Source organism: Podarcis cretensis (genome assembly GCF_951804945.1).
Source record: "Podarcis cretensis genome assembly, chromosome: 5".
Lineage (NCBI taxonomy): Eukaryota > Metazoa > Chordata > Lepidosauria > Squamata > Lacertidae > Podarcis > Podarcis cretensis.
The window spans coordinates 82,599,941-82,619,778 of NC_137174.1; the positions used below are offsets into that span (position 1 = coordinate 82,599,941).

Consider the following 19,838-nt stretch of genomic DNA (forward strand, 5'->3'; position numbering starts at 1 on the left):
ATGTATACTTATACCAGTTATTTGTAGTATTACTCTGCTATGATTTTTGTTAAAAATTTGCCATTATTCTTGCTTTAAAATCACACAGGTTCCTAAATCTGCACATCACAAATTGAATTTACTATGTACACAATGCAGCTTTTAACAACAACCTAATTTCTTAAAACTGGTAAAAGATAAAATTCTGAAGTATGTCAGGGTGTACTCAGATCAATTTCAAAAATATTGCATGTTTATGGTATAATTTAAAAGTAGAGGATTTTTGGTTTTGCATGTGGTGAGTTTTTATTTTGTATGATGTATGCTAACATCTATTACTGAAACCAAACAAAACTTAAGAAAAATCTGCCACAGTTCAATAATTGCAGCAACAACAAAAACTTGAGTTTTCCTGACAATTTACAAGTAGCTTGTATGCCTCATTTAAAAAAATTACACAAGCAGTAAAATATTGTTCCTGTCAACTATTACACTTTCATTTATTTTTTGAACATGTAGTACAGAGACTGTAATGGATAGCTCTTACAAGTCTATCAACAGATCTCTTAATCATTTATGTGGGATAGTGGTTGCTTTCATTGTTTCCTTCTCTACTATAAAGGCATATTGGAGCTTGTGCAGTTTAAGCATAGTCAAGTCATACTAACATGCTTTTTTCAATGAAAGTATTGAGCACTTTCTTAAGTCTCTCCCAGTGAAAGCAAATATATTTTTAACAGTGCAATTCTATACATGGCTACTCAAAAGCAAGTCCTACTTAATTCAGTTGAGGCTTATTCTGAGGAAACTGGGTATAGGTTTGCAGCCGAAAATACTGCACTGTGGAGTCTCTACACATTTTAAAATATATTGTAACTGGTTTTAGTATTTTTATTGTATCTGTAAGTTTCTTTGAATCACTTGAGTAAAGTGACTAATAAAATAGCAAAAATAATGATTTTAAAAACAAACCTGTTTGATTTGCATTTCATAGAACATAATATCCAGAATGTTAAAAAGCAGTATTCAGTAATATTTCAGTAAAACTTATTTGGTGTGTATTGGTTACCCAGAGAAGCGTTTTTCTGTTGAATCTGAGGGTTGTGTCATGGTTCCCCCCTCCCTTTCTCTCTGTATTTTAAAAATAGTGAAAGTGAGTATTAAGGATTTCTTTGCTCACTCTGTTGTTGTTGTTTGTGTGTGTGTGTGTGTGTGTGCGCGCGCGCGCGTACATGCACACACACGTATACCAAATCAAAATAAAGTATAGAAGTTAAAAAATAAAATCCATGCAAAAATACAGTCATGTATGGTTTATTAAATTATTCTTTAGTCATTGTTTCCTTTTTTAATAAAACATAATTTTATTTTTAAAAAACTAGAAGTAGTATCCATATTAGTAAAATCCATTGTGTAAATGGCAGTTCTTTATTTTAATGATTATATCAATGTTTGAGGTGATTATAACAGTGTTATGTATGCAGTAATTTGTTTTTATAATGCAAAAATGCAAATAGCTTTGCCAGCTGAAATCAACAAGTCCTTGTCAGAAGAGTAGTGAAAAAAGGCTATTTAACACTTAATGAAATATTAAAATAATGTCAAGTGAAAGTCCCAAGTGTGGATAATTTTTATCAGGGTTTTCTGTTTGCACTTCTAATATAACATATCTAAAATCCATACGGATTTCTTTATATAATAATTAAAATACTGATTTTCAGCTAAGTTGGGCCCACATTTATGTATTGCATAAATAATAGTGTATTTATTATTTTAGAAAATTGTACATCATATGTTTTAATAAATAAATTACTGTTTGTGTATGACTTGAGCTGCACTGAGAGAGTGGCTGGAAATGAATTGCATACGTAAGTGTATTTTATTTTAAAATCTGGATCTTTTCTTTGACTATACTTTGTATTCAAGTGCCCAGAATTTTATTTAAAAAAGTGCTGGATTCAGTGTCTTTCAATTTTTATAAAACTTGTTGGTTGGTAATAGCTAATACTCATGGTTTCAGTAGAGAACAGGTTGTAGAGCTCAGGTACTTTTGTCATTTCCCAGGTAGACTCTTGATTCTGATGAGTTATTAGATGATTTTTCCTGAAGCTTAGTGTCTCAGTTCAACCCCACAATAATAAACGTAAGTGTGCTGTTGGGCTATATTTAGAATATTTTTCCTTTTTAAAAAGGTGGATATTCTACCATTTTTATTTTTATATAAGAGAACCTCTGTTTGATACAAGCTCAATATATTGTAAGTGTAGTTCATATGTTCATGCTATGTTCAGATGGCCTTTTAAAAAAAATAAAGCTCCAAGTTTAAAACACTATGTTACAATGAATTTTAAAAGCTAAAAGACTTTATCCACCCTTCCTTGGCATGTGAATGAAGCTGATGGAGAAATGATGTCCACTGCTATTTTGCTGTTCTCTGAGAATTCTGAACTACAGTTCCTAGATGGGTTGACTGATTTTCAGTACTAAAAGGTTATAGAACAGAATCTTCTCTCCTGGAATTGTACTAGCCTTTGGACAGACTAAAATATGCAACTTGGTTCAACTTGCACTTCACTTCCTTTTTCTTTCTTTTTTGTTCCACTTTCGTTGCATATGCCCAGTTTCATTGCTGAAATTACTTACCCAATTATTTTTTAACCAACCATTGTAATAGTTACTAATTCTAGTCTAACATCAGACTGAACTAGAGTAATATCAAATTGCAAACTGTTACTGTTGTGTAAGGAGTGGCTGTTACATGTGGCCTGACCAGTGATGATAAAGGTTTAGCATGGCCTTAGGCATTAAACAGTTTGCCCACTTTATCTTTGTTAGCCAGATATTTTCAGGCTCCCATCTTCAAACAGAACGAATGGAAGGAAAATATATTTATTCGGGTTAATAGTAATATAGGCTCAACAGCAAGCACAAGAGCCAGAAGTCATTTTGTGGTACATAAGAAAGGTGAAAAGTTCATAACTGAACAGAAACTACAAAGATGTCCCAACAGTTGGCACATCTCTCCTGCCAAGCTATTAAAGACAAGACAGTAGGAGATTGGCTGTGAGATACTCACTCTCAGAATCTGTTGTGCATAACATGCATTCTTCAACTAGGCAGGTGCATCTGATCCCACCCAGAAAGGGATGGTGACAAGACCACCTACTTTCTCCAGATCCAGCGCTCCTCCTGTTCAGCCCGCACCCTCTGACTGGTTGAAGTCTTTTCCCTCGACATTAGGTTCTGCACTCCACATTAGGAGAGGGGGTTGGCAGATATGCTTTCTTCTCTCTGACATCTAGAAAGAGAAGGAAAGGACCTCTTTTTTCCCTTAATCCTTGTGGGCCCCTTTCCAGTCCCCATTTGCTGCAGCTTCCTCCTCTTGAGTCTGGGCTGCCTATTCATGCCAGGTCCTGCTTAGAGCCAAGGGGCCCATGACAGATAACTGGCTCAGGTTCTAAAGTAATTGGCGTTATTTTATGTATATAATCAATCAATATGCAATCTTTCCTTAAACCTTATAGTATCAAAAACTTACTTGGCGTGAGTCTTCCTGTTCGGTGCCTATCACTGAAAAGTACATACCTTGTTGACATTCCCCTCCATAACCTAAATGTAATTGCAGTAATTCAAATTATTACTGCCTTTTTTAAAAGGCAGATTAGAAACTATTGCATAATATCTTACGAATATTATATGTACTTGATAATAATATTTTTTTAACATGTAGATAGTCGTGAATATAGGTGTGCATAAACAAATAGCATGCTCAGTGTTCCCTACATGTTGGCGAGATATTATGGTTTCCAAGAGTGATTAAATATTTGTATTAAAGCAAACACTCTTTCTGATCCATAGGCTAGACAATAAAGTCTATTCTCCAAAGCCATAGATTGACCTTATTTATTTATTTATTTATTTATTTCTCTCTCACCACCTTTGTACTCATTTGACCTGAAGTAGTCCATTGTGAGCCTGTCTTTGAGAGATGTGTACAAGTACAGTGGTGCCCCGCAAGACGAAAATAATCCATTCCGCGAGTCTCTTCGTCTAGCGGTTTTTTCATCTTGCAAAGCAAGCCCTTGACGGATTAGCGCTATTAGCGGATTAGCGGCTTAGAAAAAGGGGGGGAGGGGGGAAAACGCAGGAACTCGCAAGACATTTTCGTCTTGCGAAGCAAGCCCATAGGAAATTCGTTTTGCGAAGCACCTCCAAAACGGAAAACTCTTTCGTCTAGCGAGTTTTCCGTCTTGCGAGGCATTCGTCTTGCGGGGCACCACTGTACAGGCCTTAACATTACCACCCCTGTGTGGGGTACTGGTTACACAAATTGGCTGTATTTGCATGCAAAGCTGAAACATGGTTTAGTGCTGTGTAGACAAGCCTAAGCAGAGTCCCAGTTATTCCCCTCTCCAAATTTCATTTTTTGTGAATCTTGCCTTATAATTTATGTTTGAAGTAGGGTTTCTGCCCTAAAATAAATTTCAGTTAGTTTAACAAGTCAGTTTCATGACACACAACATTATAAAATTAACCAGTTTGCTTTAAACCATTACCCCTGGTTTAAACATAATGGTAAGTCCTGATTTTTCTTTAAAGTGAAACTAAATTCTGTCAAAGGCCTCAGCCATAGGAGTACATGTGAAAGCTAAATGTTTTGGTCCACTTTGTTAAAGCTCAGCTGTGCCGTCTACTTCGCTTCTAGTGTTTTGTGCAAATGAGGGCCAAATGGAAAAGCCTGGTCAGTTGTCCACCCTTGTAGAAGAAATTCAGTTTATGTGAAATCTAAAACAGTTGTATGGGTTGCCTCCTCATAATTTATTATACCTCTGTTATGATACTGTAATTGTAGGTATATATTGTTTGCTGCCTGAGGCACCTGTGGGTTGGATAAAAATAAATAGGGATCTCAGCCTGCAGAAAAAAATCACATGCTTCAGTGAAAATGCCATTAACTCAGAGTTTTGTGAATTTTCCCTATTTAAGATCTCAAATTACAAACATATTAATTGAACCAATTCCTTATTGTTGTCACACTTGTAGCTAGGAGCAACTACATTTGTGGTTTTGAATAGAGGTCTTACAAAATTGTTACCGAATCATCTTTTAGGGGGAAGTTGAACAAATAGCAATGATGAAACCAAAAGGGCAGAATGTACATGATGAAGGCATGCTTGAATATTTAGAAGACATAATAGGATCAGAACGATTAAAAGAGCCCATTCAAATATTATGTCGAAAAGTTGAAATATTAAATGAACAGAGGGGTGAGAAGGTAAGACTTTGGATTACTAATTGTTGTTTTTAAAGTATAGAATAAAATAAGTATTGTGTGGAGTGCTGCTCTTCAGGATTCCATCCATTCCATTTTACTCCCCTCTTCAGCTCTTACTCACCAGCATTCAGTATTCTGTGGCCACTGAATGTGCTCAGTCCTCATTAGGCTGTGTTTCTTTGTGGGAAGAACGAGAGACACAATTCAAGCTACATTAAAATTCTGGATTGCCCATTGATTCCGATAGCCTAGTCAATCTTCCATCCTTGGGGTCATTTAAAAATACAGCTTTTCCTACAGTGGAGGAAAGTGTTCTTGCATGAGAGAGAACCAATTCTAGTCCTGACTGTGTTCTAGAGTCTGTGCTGGCAGAGCACTGTCAGTTTTTTCTTGGGACTTACCTATCTATTCCCTATCTCATACCAAGAACTAACTTAGTTGGTCTTTAAGGTGCTACTGGAAGGAATTATTTTATTTTGTTTTGACTATGGCAGACCAACACGGCTACCTATCTGTAACTATCTATTCCCTGTTTTCTCCCCCTCCCCTTTGGGGTATTGAGTCAGAAAAGGCCGCACAAATGACGTCTCAATGTGAACCCAAGAAGTAGCCAATTGAGACAATGACATGGTTCTTTCTATGTATTTTTTTATATATCTAGATGTGTCTTCCCAGATACTCCACTTCACTCCTCCTTACCTCTAGTTTCCCGTTTGTGCATTTTAAAGTTGGATTTCTAGGGCCACTGAGTATGTTCGATTGTCATGGGGCTTTTGGGAGAGTTGGGTTTTTACTCTAAAGATATTGTATACTTTTGGAAACCTTGTTAAGGTTCCTCTCAAATCTCCTAACACCCACCCTCTTGTATGTGGTTGGTACTGCTTCCACTATGTAAGCAATAATGCTTTCTCTGAGGATTTGAAATAATATATATAGGATAGTATTTAGCATTATCTTTTTGATAAGCCTTTGCAAGTTTCAGGATTACATTTTGCATATACTGTGGGAGGGAGGGAACTGATATTTCCTGGACCAGAGTGAGCTGGGTGATTGCAGTAGAAAAACACAATTCCTGTCATTCTACTGGTTTGTGCCCATAGTGTGTTACGTGCTGTAAAGCTCTCGTCTTTCCTGTTTCATATAAAGTGTTTTTATGGTGTGCATATCCGAGCATTAAACCAACCATTATTTATGAAATATTCTGTCTAGTTGAACAGAGTTAAAATGGTGGAAAAAGAGAAAGATGCCTTGGAAGGAGAACGGAACAAAGCACTTGAATTTCTTTCTCTGGAAAACAAAATGTTCAGAGAAAAGAATAAGATTTGTCAGTACTACATGTAAGTAGCATCATTTGATATGATTTAATGTGTGTTCTTTACACCCTCAAATTAGATCAGAGGGAAGTGGAAGATTTGGGCTAGTTGTGCTGCTGTTTCTCCACAGCAGGGGTAGTCAACCTTTTTATACCTACCACCCACTAATGCATCTTTCTTGATGGTAAAATTTCCTTACCGCCCACCAGTTCTCAATGGAAGGAGGATTCGGCTTGTGCCATAGAACCCCCTACCACCCACCTAGAATCCTGAAACACCCACTAGTGGGCGGTAGGGACCAGGTTGACAACCCCTGCTCTACGTCATAGTAAATACAATGTGTTGGCTCTAAAGGTAGTTGCATTTAGTCCCCACTGAAATAAGTGGAACATAACTGTACCTAACTTAAGTCTTGATTTAACACATTGCTTTTAGATTCAATTGGTATGCTGCTACTCTTAAATACATTTTATTTGAGGGGAATAGTATGGCATAGACATCCCAAAGTGATTTATTTACTGGGGACATGAAAGATTTAAAATGTATGTTGCCAGGTCATCTCTTCAGCGAATTAATTTAGAAGGATTGGTGGTAGTTGCTACTTTGGAAAACTGGGGTGAGGCTCTTATTATTTACCGGTAATTAAAATGTATATTTGAATACCTTGAGCAGTGAGAACCTGTGCATGACAACAAGTGTTGTGGCACTGCTAATGCCAGAGCAGCTGAAGCACAAACAAGTTGGGTGGAATACTGACTTGGCTCCATCTTCCTCTTAAATACCTATTCTACCACCTTGGTACACTTTGGCTAGCACTTGGGTGTGATGGGTCTTCGTTCAAGGCTCTATCTAGGTCTCACAAGTTCTATCATTTAGTCTGGAATTTCTTTGTATAAAACTCTGGCGCTACATGGGAGTTTTCCACAATATGAGTAGTGACTGTATTGTGGGCTTTTAGTGGTGTAAAATACTCTTAAAAAGAGTATTCACCTTGACTAACTTCAGTTGCTCTAAATTTTGGGGAAATAAATCCTCCTCCTTAATATTGCTAATTTTTTGGTTGATAAATGCGAATAGGTGATACAGTGCTTGCATAGCAAACTTTTTGCTGTCATGAGTCCTGTGAATGTCCTAGAGTGTTTGGTCAGTTCCAGAGGAGGAGAGGAAGGAGATTGGAGCGTTAAAACTAGAGGACTCTGGGGAGGGTCCTAGCAGAACGATGGAGGTGGAATTAGGACCCCAAGAAATGTCTGATCCTGGGGAGGTATTCTTCAGCTTGTGTGGTGGAGATCTGGATCAGGGGAATGACCAAGTGAGTTGTTGGAAGAGTGGCCCACCCCAACTACATCAATACCCTCTGCTCTGCCAGCACAAACAAACTGTGGAGAGCCAACCCACTCAGGTGCAGAGGGAGTGTCACTTGTTGGATCAGTGTCTTAGCTCATGCTTCGCCATGTAGTTAACTTCTCATGTACTAGCTGATTTCTGTACCCTGTAACTTTCCTTACCTATGATTTGATCTAAAAATTGAAGCCTTTGGCAGAAGTGGAGTTGTGAGTTGAAGTTCTTCATCCAACATGGAGGGCCAAGAGAAAATCTGCCTTGGAAGGGATTTTCAATGGGTGAAGAGGACAAAGAAGTTGCTGTGTGTGCTGGCACAATGTTGGATCTCTCCCAACTATTTTAGTATCTTTATTACGATGAGAACAATTGTCTGCATTATCAGACGTGTGAAACCTATCTTTCTTTTTTAAAGTTATGAGTTGCAGAAGCAGATAACTGGACTGGAGACCCAGAAAGAAGAAATACATGAAGATACTAAAGAAGTTAATGAGAAAAGCAGTAAACTGTCAGAAGAAAAGAAAGATAAGAATAAAGCTCTGAAAGAAATTGAAAAGTAAACATTAATAATTCTATTACTTTGCAGGCGTTAACAATATTTGAAATTTGCATTCATGTTGCTGTTTTGGTGCATTTTGTGCAATGAGCATGACACTTTGCTTCCTTTGTTGTTGTCATCCATCTGTCTCAGGAGACAGTGGAGTGTACCTCCAGGAGTCAGACCACTGAGGTGACCTCCCCAGAAGGAGCACAATGTGTCCACCAGAGATACTACCCATCCCCTAACACCCCATATATATATATATATATATATATATATACTTTGTAAAAGTTTTTTTTTTAAAAAAAAAACTAGCTTAGTATGATCATACCGTCTTTAACTGATTGAAAAGGTAATTGGTATGTTTCCTCTTTTTCTAGAAAACTGAATAAAATCACAGCATTCATAGAAGAAAATAAAAATACATTTAAACAGCTCGATTTGGAGGATGTTCAAGTAAGGGAAAAACTAAAACATGCAAAAAGCAAGTCAAAAAAACTAGAGAAGCAGCTTCAGAAGGATAAAGAAAAGGTACGCCTGTAAACTTCATTCTGATATGTTTAGGCAAAATACCATTGAAAACTGACTTCAAAAGGTCAGTGTTTGCTTCATTATGCTATCTATCTGAAAGCGTTTTCTCAATGTGCTATTAAAAATTTAAGAATAAAATCTGGAGCCCAAGCCTAAAATATTTTATACTCTGAAGTAAGACTTTTATATTTCAGTGGGATGCTTCCTAGTGGAATTACTGCTGCTTACTGGGAGGGGTGCAGCAGGGAGATTGGGGGTGCACAAAGCACACTGGTGGGAGTGCTGGATTGACTCCACCAGTTCATTCACACAGCTCCCAACAGCAACTGCACTGCCAAGTGAGGTAGCACAGTGCCAAGTGAGGTAGTGCAGCAGCCGCTTTCCCTTGTGTCCTCCAGCCAGCCCCAGAGCATGAACTCTATATTTTGGTCTGGATTGGAGAGAGAATTGGGATAGGGGGAGCTGGAGAGCAGTGGAAAATAGGCATCGAGACAGTGTTCCCCACTTTACACAATTTCACTTATGGGCACAGGGCCCTGGAATGTAACCCTTGTGTAAGTGGAGGGATTCCTGTATAATCTCTTGTGCAATAAAATCATTTTTAACTTTATTTATTGAAAAGTTTATATCTGCCTTGCTTGTATATAACACCCAAAACAGATTAAACACGAAACCCTTTTAACAACCATTATCGTAGGACAAAAAGTTGAAAGATAGGTGCATATTACCAATCCAAAAATGACACACCTTGTCATCTAGCCAACTATAATGTCTGCCTAACCAATAAGGTCTGAAGGCAAAAACAAAATAAAACAACACACTAAAGTGGGGGGGGGGGGAGGAAGAACAGCCAGGTGGATCTCCTAGGATGAGGAATTCCACAATCTGGGTTGCCTCTATAAGGAAGCCACTTTTCCACATTCTTTGCCTCATGGCAGGGTGATACTGGCCAGTTATTCCAGAATGGCTGTGCCTACCCAATGCAGTTTTCTTCATATGGGGTCAGTGTGCCCCCACATTTTTGAACCACAGAAGCTTATGATGATTGCTGCCTCTGTAGCCTGTACTTTTCTACTTAGACAGGCATATTTTGCAATAGACATGGGCTACCACATAAGTGCAGGTGCTTTGCAAAAGGTTATACAATTCTGGCAGCTCTCTTGTTGGTATCTGACTAATGTGTTCTGCCAGCACAAGGATTTTTGCAAGTGTAACTGAACTTTCCTTCCTTGCCCCCTAAAATCTGTTCTAGGGGTTCCACCAAGCCTCCAGAGCAGATTTGGGGGATGGTGAGGGTGTGTGCAGGAAGGGGGGTGGAGATCTTTCACACAAGCAGAAATTATTGTGCAGATGGAATGTGTTAGTTGGATAACTCCCAAAGTAGCTGAAATTGGTCTCTAGTGAACCAGTTATTGGTAAGTGATCTTTTCCTGAGTAAGAAAGGAAATGAATTCGTCATGAGCAAATGTGTCAAGGAAAAAATTGCAAAAGAGGCTTTAGTGTGTATCTTATTGCCTGAATCTTCCTGAAAAATAATAGGATACTTTTCATGTTACACCTTCATGTTGTTATTGTCAATCTAAATTTATAAAGTGTAACAAATATATTTAATTGGTGCTACTACAAGGTGCTACGTAATACCTATTCTGCATTTGTAAAAACCCAATTGTTTAGTGTGGCAGCACCTATACTTTGAAACTTGCTGCCTATAGATATCAAGCAGACACCTTCACTGTATTTTTGGTGCCTGATAATAACATAATTGTTTAGACAAGCCTTCCCAGATACTTAGAAATGCTGATACGAATTTTAATCTGTTATACTATTTTAACTCCTGTAGCTCTTATCTGTTTTAATATGTTGTGATTTTTTTCCTAATTTTATAGTTTTATCTTTTGTAAACAGCTTTGAGTTTTTATGATCAAGCAGTGTATAAATTTTATGAAATAAATAAATATGAAATAATTCTTCTAAGCCACCTGTGCTATGAACAATTGTGCTTAATAGATCTGCCAGTGAAGTGCAGTTTGTTTGGTGAAACCGGTTTCCCTGTTGGAGAGACTGTTCCCCAAACTGAAAAAAATAACATTACCTTTTTCATAGGTTGAAGACTTGAGAAGTGTTCCTGCCCGTAGTGAATCTGCTATTGGTGAAGCAACAGCTAAGAGAGAGGTTCTAGAAAAAGAAAAGAAAAGGGTAGAGGAAAAACTAAAAGAAGTTATGGACAGTCTTAAGCAGGAAACTCAAGGATTGCAGAATGAAAAAGAGGTTTGTACCCTTGATGCATTCAGCTATCTCCCCTGGAGTCTAGAAGCAAATCAGCATAATTAACCAAGTAATAGGCTCTCTTTATCTCTTCTCGGTCAGAACAGAAGTATATTGCAGAATAAACTAAGCAGCCAGCCGAGTAGCAATTACTTCCCTGCAAGCAGCTGACACCTGCTTACACTCGTGGCATTGCCATTGCACTGTACTAAACATCCTGGAAATAAATATGAGCATTATTACTGTCTTATAGCATTTCCCCTTTTGAAGGCCAGTGTTTCTTACTAAGGACATTCATTGGCTGCACTATGCTAAGTGGATTCAACACTGCTTTTATCTCTTGCTTAACTAATACGGAGCTATGAACCATGCATACATGCATGCATATGAGGTTGATTTTCGCTTTCTTGTATTAACACCAGAATATAGAGGAAAATGGCAGTTGACATAATCTGGCTGTCTGTCTGGTTGGTTTTTCAGATAACCAGATCTGCTTGTGCGTCTTTGTGCATAATGCTATTTTTATTCTCCAGTAAGGGAAATGTAGTGCTTGTTAGCAAAAGGAAGAACAGTATTGATTATGGGTGAGCAAAGCAAGGGCTGCATGATCATTTATTTGTATGGCTGGATTAAATCCCTTGCTACGTATCTATAAACTGAAACTATCTGAGTTAATCTGTGTCATTTATGCAGTGTATTTTATATTTTGCATTTTTGTCAAAGTGGTTTACAGTTTAAAATAATGCCTTCCAATCTAGACCAGGTGCAAAAGGGATGAAACAATAAGGTGTGAGTGAAAAAGAAAGCAAATTCAGATATAGACTTTCAGACCATTAGCCCAAAATGCTCATTGTAGGAGATGGTTTGGGGATGAAAGGAGCTAAACAGTCCCAGCTGAACCAATGGAGAGGGCTTCTTACTTAAATATTTGAAAATATTGTGGTTATTTACAAAAGCAGTACTAAAAACTGAATTGAATCGATCTGCAAAACCAATAGGAAAATACATTTTACACACACCGACGACTTCAACATTCACCAAGGTGGAATGACTGCTGATAGATAGGTAGTTCTAGATGGGGAGGAGACAATCAGCATTTCACTGAAGCTGATTTTTGGGGGGGTCGCTGGCTTATCTCGACTTTTCAGGAGTGGCATTGCAGCTGAGAAAAACTATTCTGGCAGAATTGCCAGGATCTGTGCATTACCACTTTGGTTTTTTTAATATGACCTTTACAAATTTCATTTTCATAGGACAAAGAAAAAGAACTCATGGAATTCAGCAAAACAGTTAATGAAGCACGTTCAAATTTGGAGGTGGCACAGTCAGAACTTGATCTCTACCTTAGTCACCATAATACTGCAGTATCTCAGTTTAAAACAGCAGAAGAAGCTCTTCAGACTGCTTCAGGAACACTTAAAGAAAGGTTAGCCACTATCAAAGAACTGGAGTCAAAACTGCCTCAAGCTGAGCATGATCTAAAGAAGGTTAGACGTTACTGAAGATTTGTTTATATTCCTGAAATGCTTAACTTCATATTGCAATTTAAGTGTTACTACTTTTCCCAGAAATGTTTGGTGTTAAGACTGTCTGAACTATTACTATCAATAGTATTAAAACCTGTAAAGACACCCTGCATAGTTCCTCTACAATTACCGTATTTTTTGCACCATAACACTCACTTTTTTCCTCCTAGAAAGTAAGGGGAAATGTCTGTGCGTGTTATGGAGGGAATGCCTACGGGTGGCATGCCTACGGATTTTCCTCCTCTAAAAACTACGTGCATGTTATGGTCGGGTGTGTGTTATAGAGCGAAAAATACGGTACTTTCTTAGATGGAGCCCCACCCCCACCCCCACGCTTCTGCTGTTGCTACTCTAGGAAGGAAACAAGCCAGAGGGTAGTTTTGCATTCTGTGCAAACCAGCACACATGGTTTGTTAGGGGAAAACAAACTACAAGTGCTGTTTCACACGTAACATGAAGCCAGCTTCTGGCTTATTCCCCCACTCCAATGCAGTAACAACACAAGTGAAGGAATTGGGGATTGTTGAGCAGCATGCATCAGTACCCTGCGCTTGTTAACATTAAACTAGTTTGATAGAGTGGAGTGGAGGACACTCATTGAATAGGATAACTTCTCCCACTAGGCTGGATAGGCAGTTCATAGGTTCCATCTTGAGGGCCTGCACCCAAGTTATAATTCACTCACCTTCTCCATTTAGTTCTGTCCCTTAAGATATGGCTTCAATTAAATGCCTTTTACATGGGCATTAATCCTAGAGTTTGAGTAGGGTTTAGATGCTCATCTCAGTGCAATTTCTACAGTGGGTGTTAATAGGTTGGGATGTCACCAGTTTTTTCTTCAAATAAAATATTTTTGTAAATCTCTTTGAGGCCTATTCAGTTTCTTCATCTAACTACAAAATCCTTGTATGCTGTTGACACATCCTTTGTATCCACTTTCCAAGGTGGTATGTGATGCTAACAGGAAGATACGGAGGTGGAAAAGAGTTGCTATTGAACTGTTAAAATATTCATACAGGCCAAAAACGTGGAAACAGATATTGAGTGTGAAAAAGTTTTATTTAATGATATATTTCATGATCTAGCTGAATAAGGGAACTCCTGCACCAGGACATCTAGAAGTGATAATTATGGTGTCATCTAGACATTAAAAGTTCAAATGCGCCTGTTAACTCAGAAAGTCTGGGAACCCCAGCTTAGTTCCTCTATAGTGGAGTTTGTTACTAGAAGAATACCACTTCTTTAGAAAATCTCAATTCTGTAATGAACTACTTCTGGAATTTTCAAAAACAAAATAATTTAATGCCTTTTTCGTTTAAGAAAGAGAATGATCTTAATAAACTTGTAAAAGATGAAGCAAACATCAAGAATTATGTTCAAGATCTGCGTCAGAAAGTAGAAGAAGCAAGAAGCTCATTGGCAATAAATAAAAGTCGAGGAAGAGTTCTTGAAGTTTTACTTCAACAGATGAAGTCTGGGAAAATCCCTGGAATTTATGGAAGACTAGTAAGTTCTTATTTTTCTGGCCATTTCTGTATTGTTCTTTTTCCCATTGCCAGTGAAAGGTTGTCAGATTGGGTAATGTCTCCACTTTGTGGTTGAAGGTAGGAATAGAACTAGAGGGAAGTAGGCAGCTCCCATAATTTAGTTTGCATTCTGCCTTGTTTGAAGTAGTCACATCATTCTCAAGCTCCCATTCTTCTCAGGCCAGCCTTTGTTGTGCGTTTTATTGTATTTCTCATTCACCTGTTGCAGCATATGTGTTGTTTGCAGACATCCCCTCTTCCCTTTAGTACAGCTTAGCAATTTGTCTCCTTCAGGTGTTTTATTGCATGGTGTTCTTCTAATGGAATTGTATGGTGTTCTAATGGGATCAATTTCTGGATAGCAAAAGTTAGGGACATTCTCTTCCTTCAGGAAGATTTTTGTAAACACTCTCAAAAGACACATACATAGCAACTATATCTTCTATCCCTTTTTAGTTGGCCTCATCTACAATTTCATATCTGTCGCTGAAACATTTCCTTCATAGAGCTATGCTGAAATGCAGAGCTGTACACTGGTACCTTGGTTCTCAAAACTGAAAACCCGGAAGTGTTCCGGTTTTCAAATGTTTTTTGGAAGCCGAGCATCAGATGTGGCTGTCGGCTATTGTTTCCGGGGCGCCTGAAGCAATCAGAAGCTGCGCCTTGGTTTTCGAACATTTCAGAAGTCAAATGGACTTCCGGAATGGGTTAAGTTTGGTGCTTTTGTTTTTGCTATTTATTTTGTATTTTTGTTTTTGAGGCTTTTTGGGTTAATTTGTTTTTGTGACTGTGTGGAACTCAGTTCAGCTATTGATTGATTGATTGATTGATTGTGTGACTGCAGAAATGGATAAAAGCCCCCCATCCAAACAATGACTATCAGCAGCTCAGGTAAGAGAAAAAAAGTAATTTTAATTTTTATCGTCTACAATACTGTCTTAATTATTTTATAGTACAGTACATTGATTATTGCTTTCATTTTATGGCTCAGTGGTCTCGTTAGATAGTAAAATTCATGTTAAATTGCTGTTTTAGAGATTGCTTTTAAAAGTCTGGACCAGATGAATTCGTTTTGCATTGCTTTCTATGGTAAAGCGCGCCTTGGTTTTGGAACGGACTTCCGGAATGGATTAAGTTTGAGAACCAAGGTACCACTGTACAGGGTTTTCTCAGCTCTCCAGAGACCGCCTTTGAATCATTTATGACAGTGCCCCTAAGAGTGTTTAAAATCCATTTCCAAGTACCTATCACCTCTTCCTGCAGGGTATCTGAGCTGAATGCTTTCTCCAGTCTCCACTGTAAAACATTTGTGTGTTTTTCATAAGAATAGGGTAGTGTTGAGGACAGACCCAGCTTTCATACCCAGTCCTATCAAGGTTCCATAGACAACAATAATTGGTTGTCGCAACCAGCTGTCCAGATCCTTGCCACCCTTTGGAGCAGGCCTAGGACTCTAGCTGCCTGAAGGGCCATGAAGGTTTACATAAATAGGACCAAAGTTTTCTGGCAGTTTGTCATTCCACTCAGCTTCTCTTAGATCTATAGTTAGGGAAGTAGGAGTTTTTTCTCTTCAATCACCTTATATATTAATAATGTATGGCCTGTTTGAGCTTGGTGAATATGCAGACTTAATTATGGGAGGTACCTTCTTCCTCCAAGATCTGTTTCTGCTTTGGGCTACAAGGTTTACCCAACCTGATCTTGCACTGGCAATGTAAAGCTAACCTTCAGATAGATTCACAGTGGTACTTCTCTTTATCTGAGTAGGCTAACTTGGTTAGTGAGAATATTTAGCAGGGGAAGTTGTCGTACTTGGTAAACCCAAGACGCTGAGGCAGCTTTTGAGAGGACTGCATGCACAAATCATCTCTCCAAGACAAAATTTGATTTCCAAATTAAATAAAAGGTTACTCAGCCTCTCTGAGTCTTCAAGGAAACATGCAAAAATACTGGGCAGCAGCATTTGTCTGGCATCTCTGGATGTAACCAAGCTACCTTTTTGTCTGTATTCACCTACATTACAGTATTGGCCCGAATATAAGCCACAGCTGCAAATAAGCTGCACCTTTAAAATGTTAGAGGGGTTTTTTCCTCTGGTGGCAGATGACAGAAACTATGACACCTCGAGACCGGTGTAAAACCAAACAAATAAAGGTTTTATTACAAAACAGCAAAGCTTGTGGGTCTTTTTCCTTGCAGGCAAAGTTCAAACTGCAACTTTTCCTCCTTTTGTAGTCATGACCAGCTGTACCCAATCTGCCCAAAGCTCACAGAAACAGTTCTTAAAGGTACAAACATCTTTACTGTTTCTTTGCAGAATGACTTCCAACATAAAATTCATGGGGAGGAGAGAGGGGAAAAAGACAATACCTGACTACGGGTACCATTCCCTCACACTCCCAGGCTGCTTCCTGGGGGGCAGTCATGCCGCTTTGCCGGCGGCCTTCCCCCCGACAGCTCGGGGGAGGGTTGGAAGCGGCAGGAGGGCTGAGCGCTGTTGCTCCATGCTCCCGGGCTGCGTTGCTCTCTGGGTGGGGTGGGGGAGCTGTACCGCTTTGCCAGTGGCATAAGGTCGCAAATATAAGCTGCACATTTTTTCTCCAAATTCCAATCGTGAAAAATTAAAGTGTGGCTTATATTCGGGCCAATACAGTAATATTTCATTGTCTCTTCAGTCTGGAAGCTGATTGCCAAAGTGCCCTGTGAACCCATTATGCATTCTGCCCAAGTGTAGCTACTTTAAGAAGAGATTAGCCAGAACAGTATGCAAATTTGAGCAACTGCCTTTTGAGATAGTACCCCATTGCATTTGTTCTGAGCCATCATATCTTAGTTAACATCTTTTTCCCCATAGCTTTCAGGAGAGAGTTCTGCTTAAATTCTACCCTAAATCATGGGAGCAGTGTGAAAGGACATTAAAACGACAACGTGAGAAGTTCCTTTATGTTAAGGGATGAGATCCATTAAAACCAATGGGACTTACATGCAATTATGCTTAAGACTGGATGTCTGGTACTCATTTTACTAACCTAAGTGCTTTCTTTTATTGCTACTAGGGTGACTTGGGAGCCATAGATGAGAAGTATGATGTTGCAATTTCATCATCATGTGGAGCGTTAGATCACATTGTAGTCGACACCATGGATACCGCTCAAGAATGTGTTAAATTTTTGAAGAAGGAAAACATTGGAGTGGCAACATTTATAGGGCTTGACAAGGTTTGTAATAACTTTTTTTAATAGATAACTTTTTAAGTTGAATAAGTCGAAGTTGCATATAGATTTGTTTTTACATTACTATGTTCAGCTGGTTTTTACAGTGTCCTTTTTTAGATTTTAAAATGGCTTATAATAGTAAAACTGTTTTATATATGATTGGTACAAATACTGTAAGGATACTTGTATAAATAGTATCTTATTATAGCCTGTTAAAATAGTCTTACTAGTGACAGCTCATGTTTGTAATAAACATAACAAAGTCTCAGTTTTTAATATGAGTAAATACATACTAGGAGTTATATATCTGCATAACATAGATTTACGTAAGGGAAAAATGGTGCTTCAGGTTCAAACACGTATTAGAGAGTAAACCCTATGGAGCTCAGGGAGCTTTATTTGAATAAGCCTGTATATGATTGCACTGTTGTAATAAAGTATTTGAAAACAATTAAAATATGAACAAAGATCTATGTAAGTAAACTAAAGAGGTATATCAAGGACCTGTGCAGTTCTTGATGGTTAGTTTACTGGTTTTGTGGTGGTTTTAATCCTTCCAGATGACAGTATGGGAGAAAAGCATGGGAAAAATCCAGACTCCTGAAAACATTCCTCGTTTGTTCGATATGGTAAAAGTTAAAGATGAGAAGGTTCGCAATGCTTTTTATTTTGCATTACGTGACACTTTGGTAGCTAATAACCTGGACCAGGCTACAAGGGTTGCGTTCCAGAAAAACAAGAGATGGAGAGTTGTAACTTTACAAGGACAAATCATAGAACAATCAGGTATTTAAATTTTTTTAAGTTGTGGTTAAAGTTTTATTTGAATGGGAAATAAAGAATTGCTAATTTGTTCTTGGTCCTTCCATAGGTACAATGACTGGCGGTGGAGGAAAAGTAATGAAGGGTAGAATGGGATCCTCTGTTGTAGTTGAAACATCAGAAGATGAGGTTAGTATGCTTTCTCTAACACCTTCTGGATTCCTAATGAGGAGTGGGAAGAATCTTTTACTGGTTACCTGCCAAGTGAAATCAGTGGGACAGAAAATACCCATCTAGTGCCAGGGTGGCGGGTGGTCAGGGGCACAATCTGTGGATATGATGGGGAATGAAGGAACTTTTCAATCTGGCAGATCGAACATCGCTCATGGAATGCCCTATTTTGGCCCCTGCGACCTCTGGGACTGGTGTGCTTGCTTGGTAGCAGAGATGCACTTCTATAGTAACACCCCCAGCCAACCTTTAGCAGGGGCTATGTTGGTTCTGAAAGCTCTGCTTTTCTTATATTAAGTCTAGACATATAAACACTGAAATATATTTTGATGAATTGGGGGCTTTTTTAGTCTGGTATTGAGAACAGTTGGCTCTCCAGATGTTGAAACACAACCCTCTCATCATCCACGTTCATTCACTAGCTGAGGCTGTTGACAGCTGAAGTCCAATAACATCTGGAGGGGCATAGGTTCCCCATCCCTGGTTTATTTGCATGTTATATACATTACTTTTTTTACATTTTATAACTTGCCCCTAGGTAAATAAAATGGAATCTCAGCTGCAAAAGGATCTCCAAAAAGCAACACAGTTTCAGGAACAAAAAGTGCAACTTGAAGAAGCAATATCAAAATTGCACCAGAGCATCCGAGAAATGAGGAACACGTTAGGAAAGTACAGTGCAAACATTCAGGTAATCATAAGTTCGGCTAAAGATACCTTACTGCTTTTTCTCTTAGCTCTGGATACACCAGTCATGTCTTCTGATGGAGATTATCCTTTAAATATACTATCTTATATGAAGGATTTCAGGTATTTTAAAACTTGTTCAAAACACAGGCAATAGAAAAGTGGGCTGTTTAGCTTTGGCTGTTGATACTTGTTCCTGCATTGTATGGAAGAATGTTATGAGCAGTTATTTTGAAAAGAGTGTTTGAGCCAGAGAGAATGTTAAAAAACCCCCCCACAGATTTTAGAAAAGGCAGGCCAGACAAACTAGTTTAAGATAGGGAAGAGAAATTGTCTCCAAAAAGAAAAGGCAAAAGGCAAGTTGTACACCATATTAAAATGTTCTTAATGCACCTAATGTTTTCTGGTAAGCCTGTGGGCAACAATTATCTTGGGGGGTCTTTTGCCTATATTCTGAGCCAGCACAGGCTCTCATCTAAGAGTTATTTGTTAAGGTCTGTCTCCCAAGTCCAAGGTTAGGATCTTTCTTGGAGTTAGTCATTCAGTCTAAAAAACCCCCTGAAATAATTGTTAGTTGGTGTGGGCTGTTTTAGCTATTTTTATGTATGCAAATGTTTTATATATGTTTTTCTTGTGTTGTAAATCA

At 38.4% G+C, this 19,838-nt stretch overlaps 1 protein-coding gene across 2 annotated transcripts in view; it reads left to right on the forward strand.

Moving 5' to 3' along the window:
- The window catches only part of SMC4 (structural maintenance of chromosomes 4), a 39,216-nt gene that overhangs the window by 11,938 nt on the left and 7,440 nt on the right, over positions 1-19,838 (forward strand). For both annotated transcript variants that reach the window (XM_079977608.1, XM_079977609.1), the window contains exons 6-16: positions 5,090-5,254; positions 6,464-6,591; positions 8,324-8,464; positions 8,830-8,980; positions 11,084-11,248; positions 12,499-12,732; positions 14,092-14,277; positions 17,354-17,515; positions 18,073-18,298; positions 18,384-18,463; positions 19,044-19,196. In XM_079977608.1, the coding sequence (XP_079833734.1) occupies positions 5,090-5,254; positions 6,464-6,591; positions 8,324-8,464; positions 8,830-8,980; positions 11,084-11,248; positions 12,499-12,732; positions 14,092-14,277; positions 17,354-17,515; positions 18,073-18,298; positions 18,384-18,463; positions 19,044-19,196 (1,791 nt within the window). The remainder of the gene's footprint in view (positions 1-5,089; positions 5,255-6,463; positions 6,592-8,323; positions 8,465-8,829; positions 8,981-11,083; positions 11,249-12,498; positions 12,733-14,091; positions 14,278-17,353; positions 17,516-18,072; positions 18,299-18,383; positions 18,464-19,043; positions 19,197-19,838) is intronic.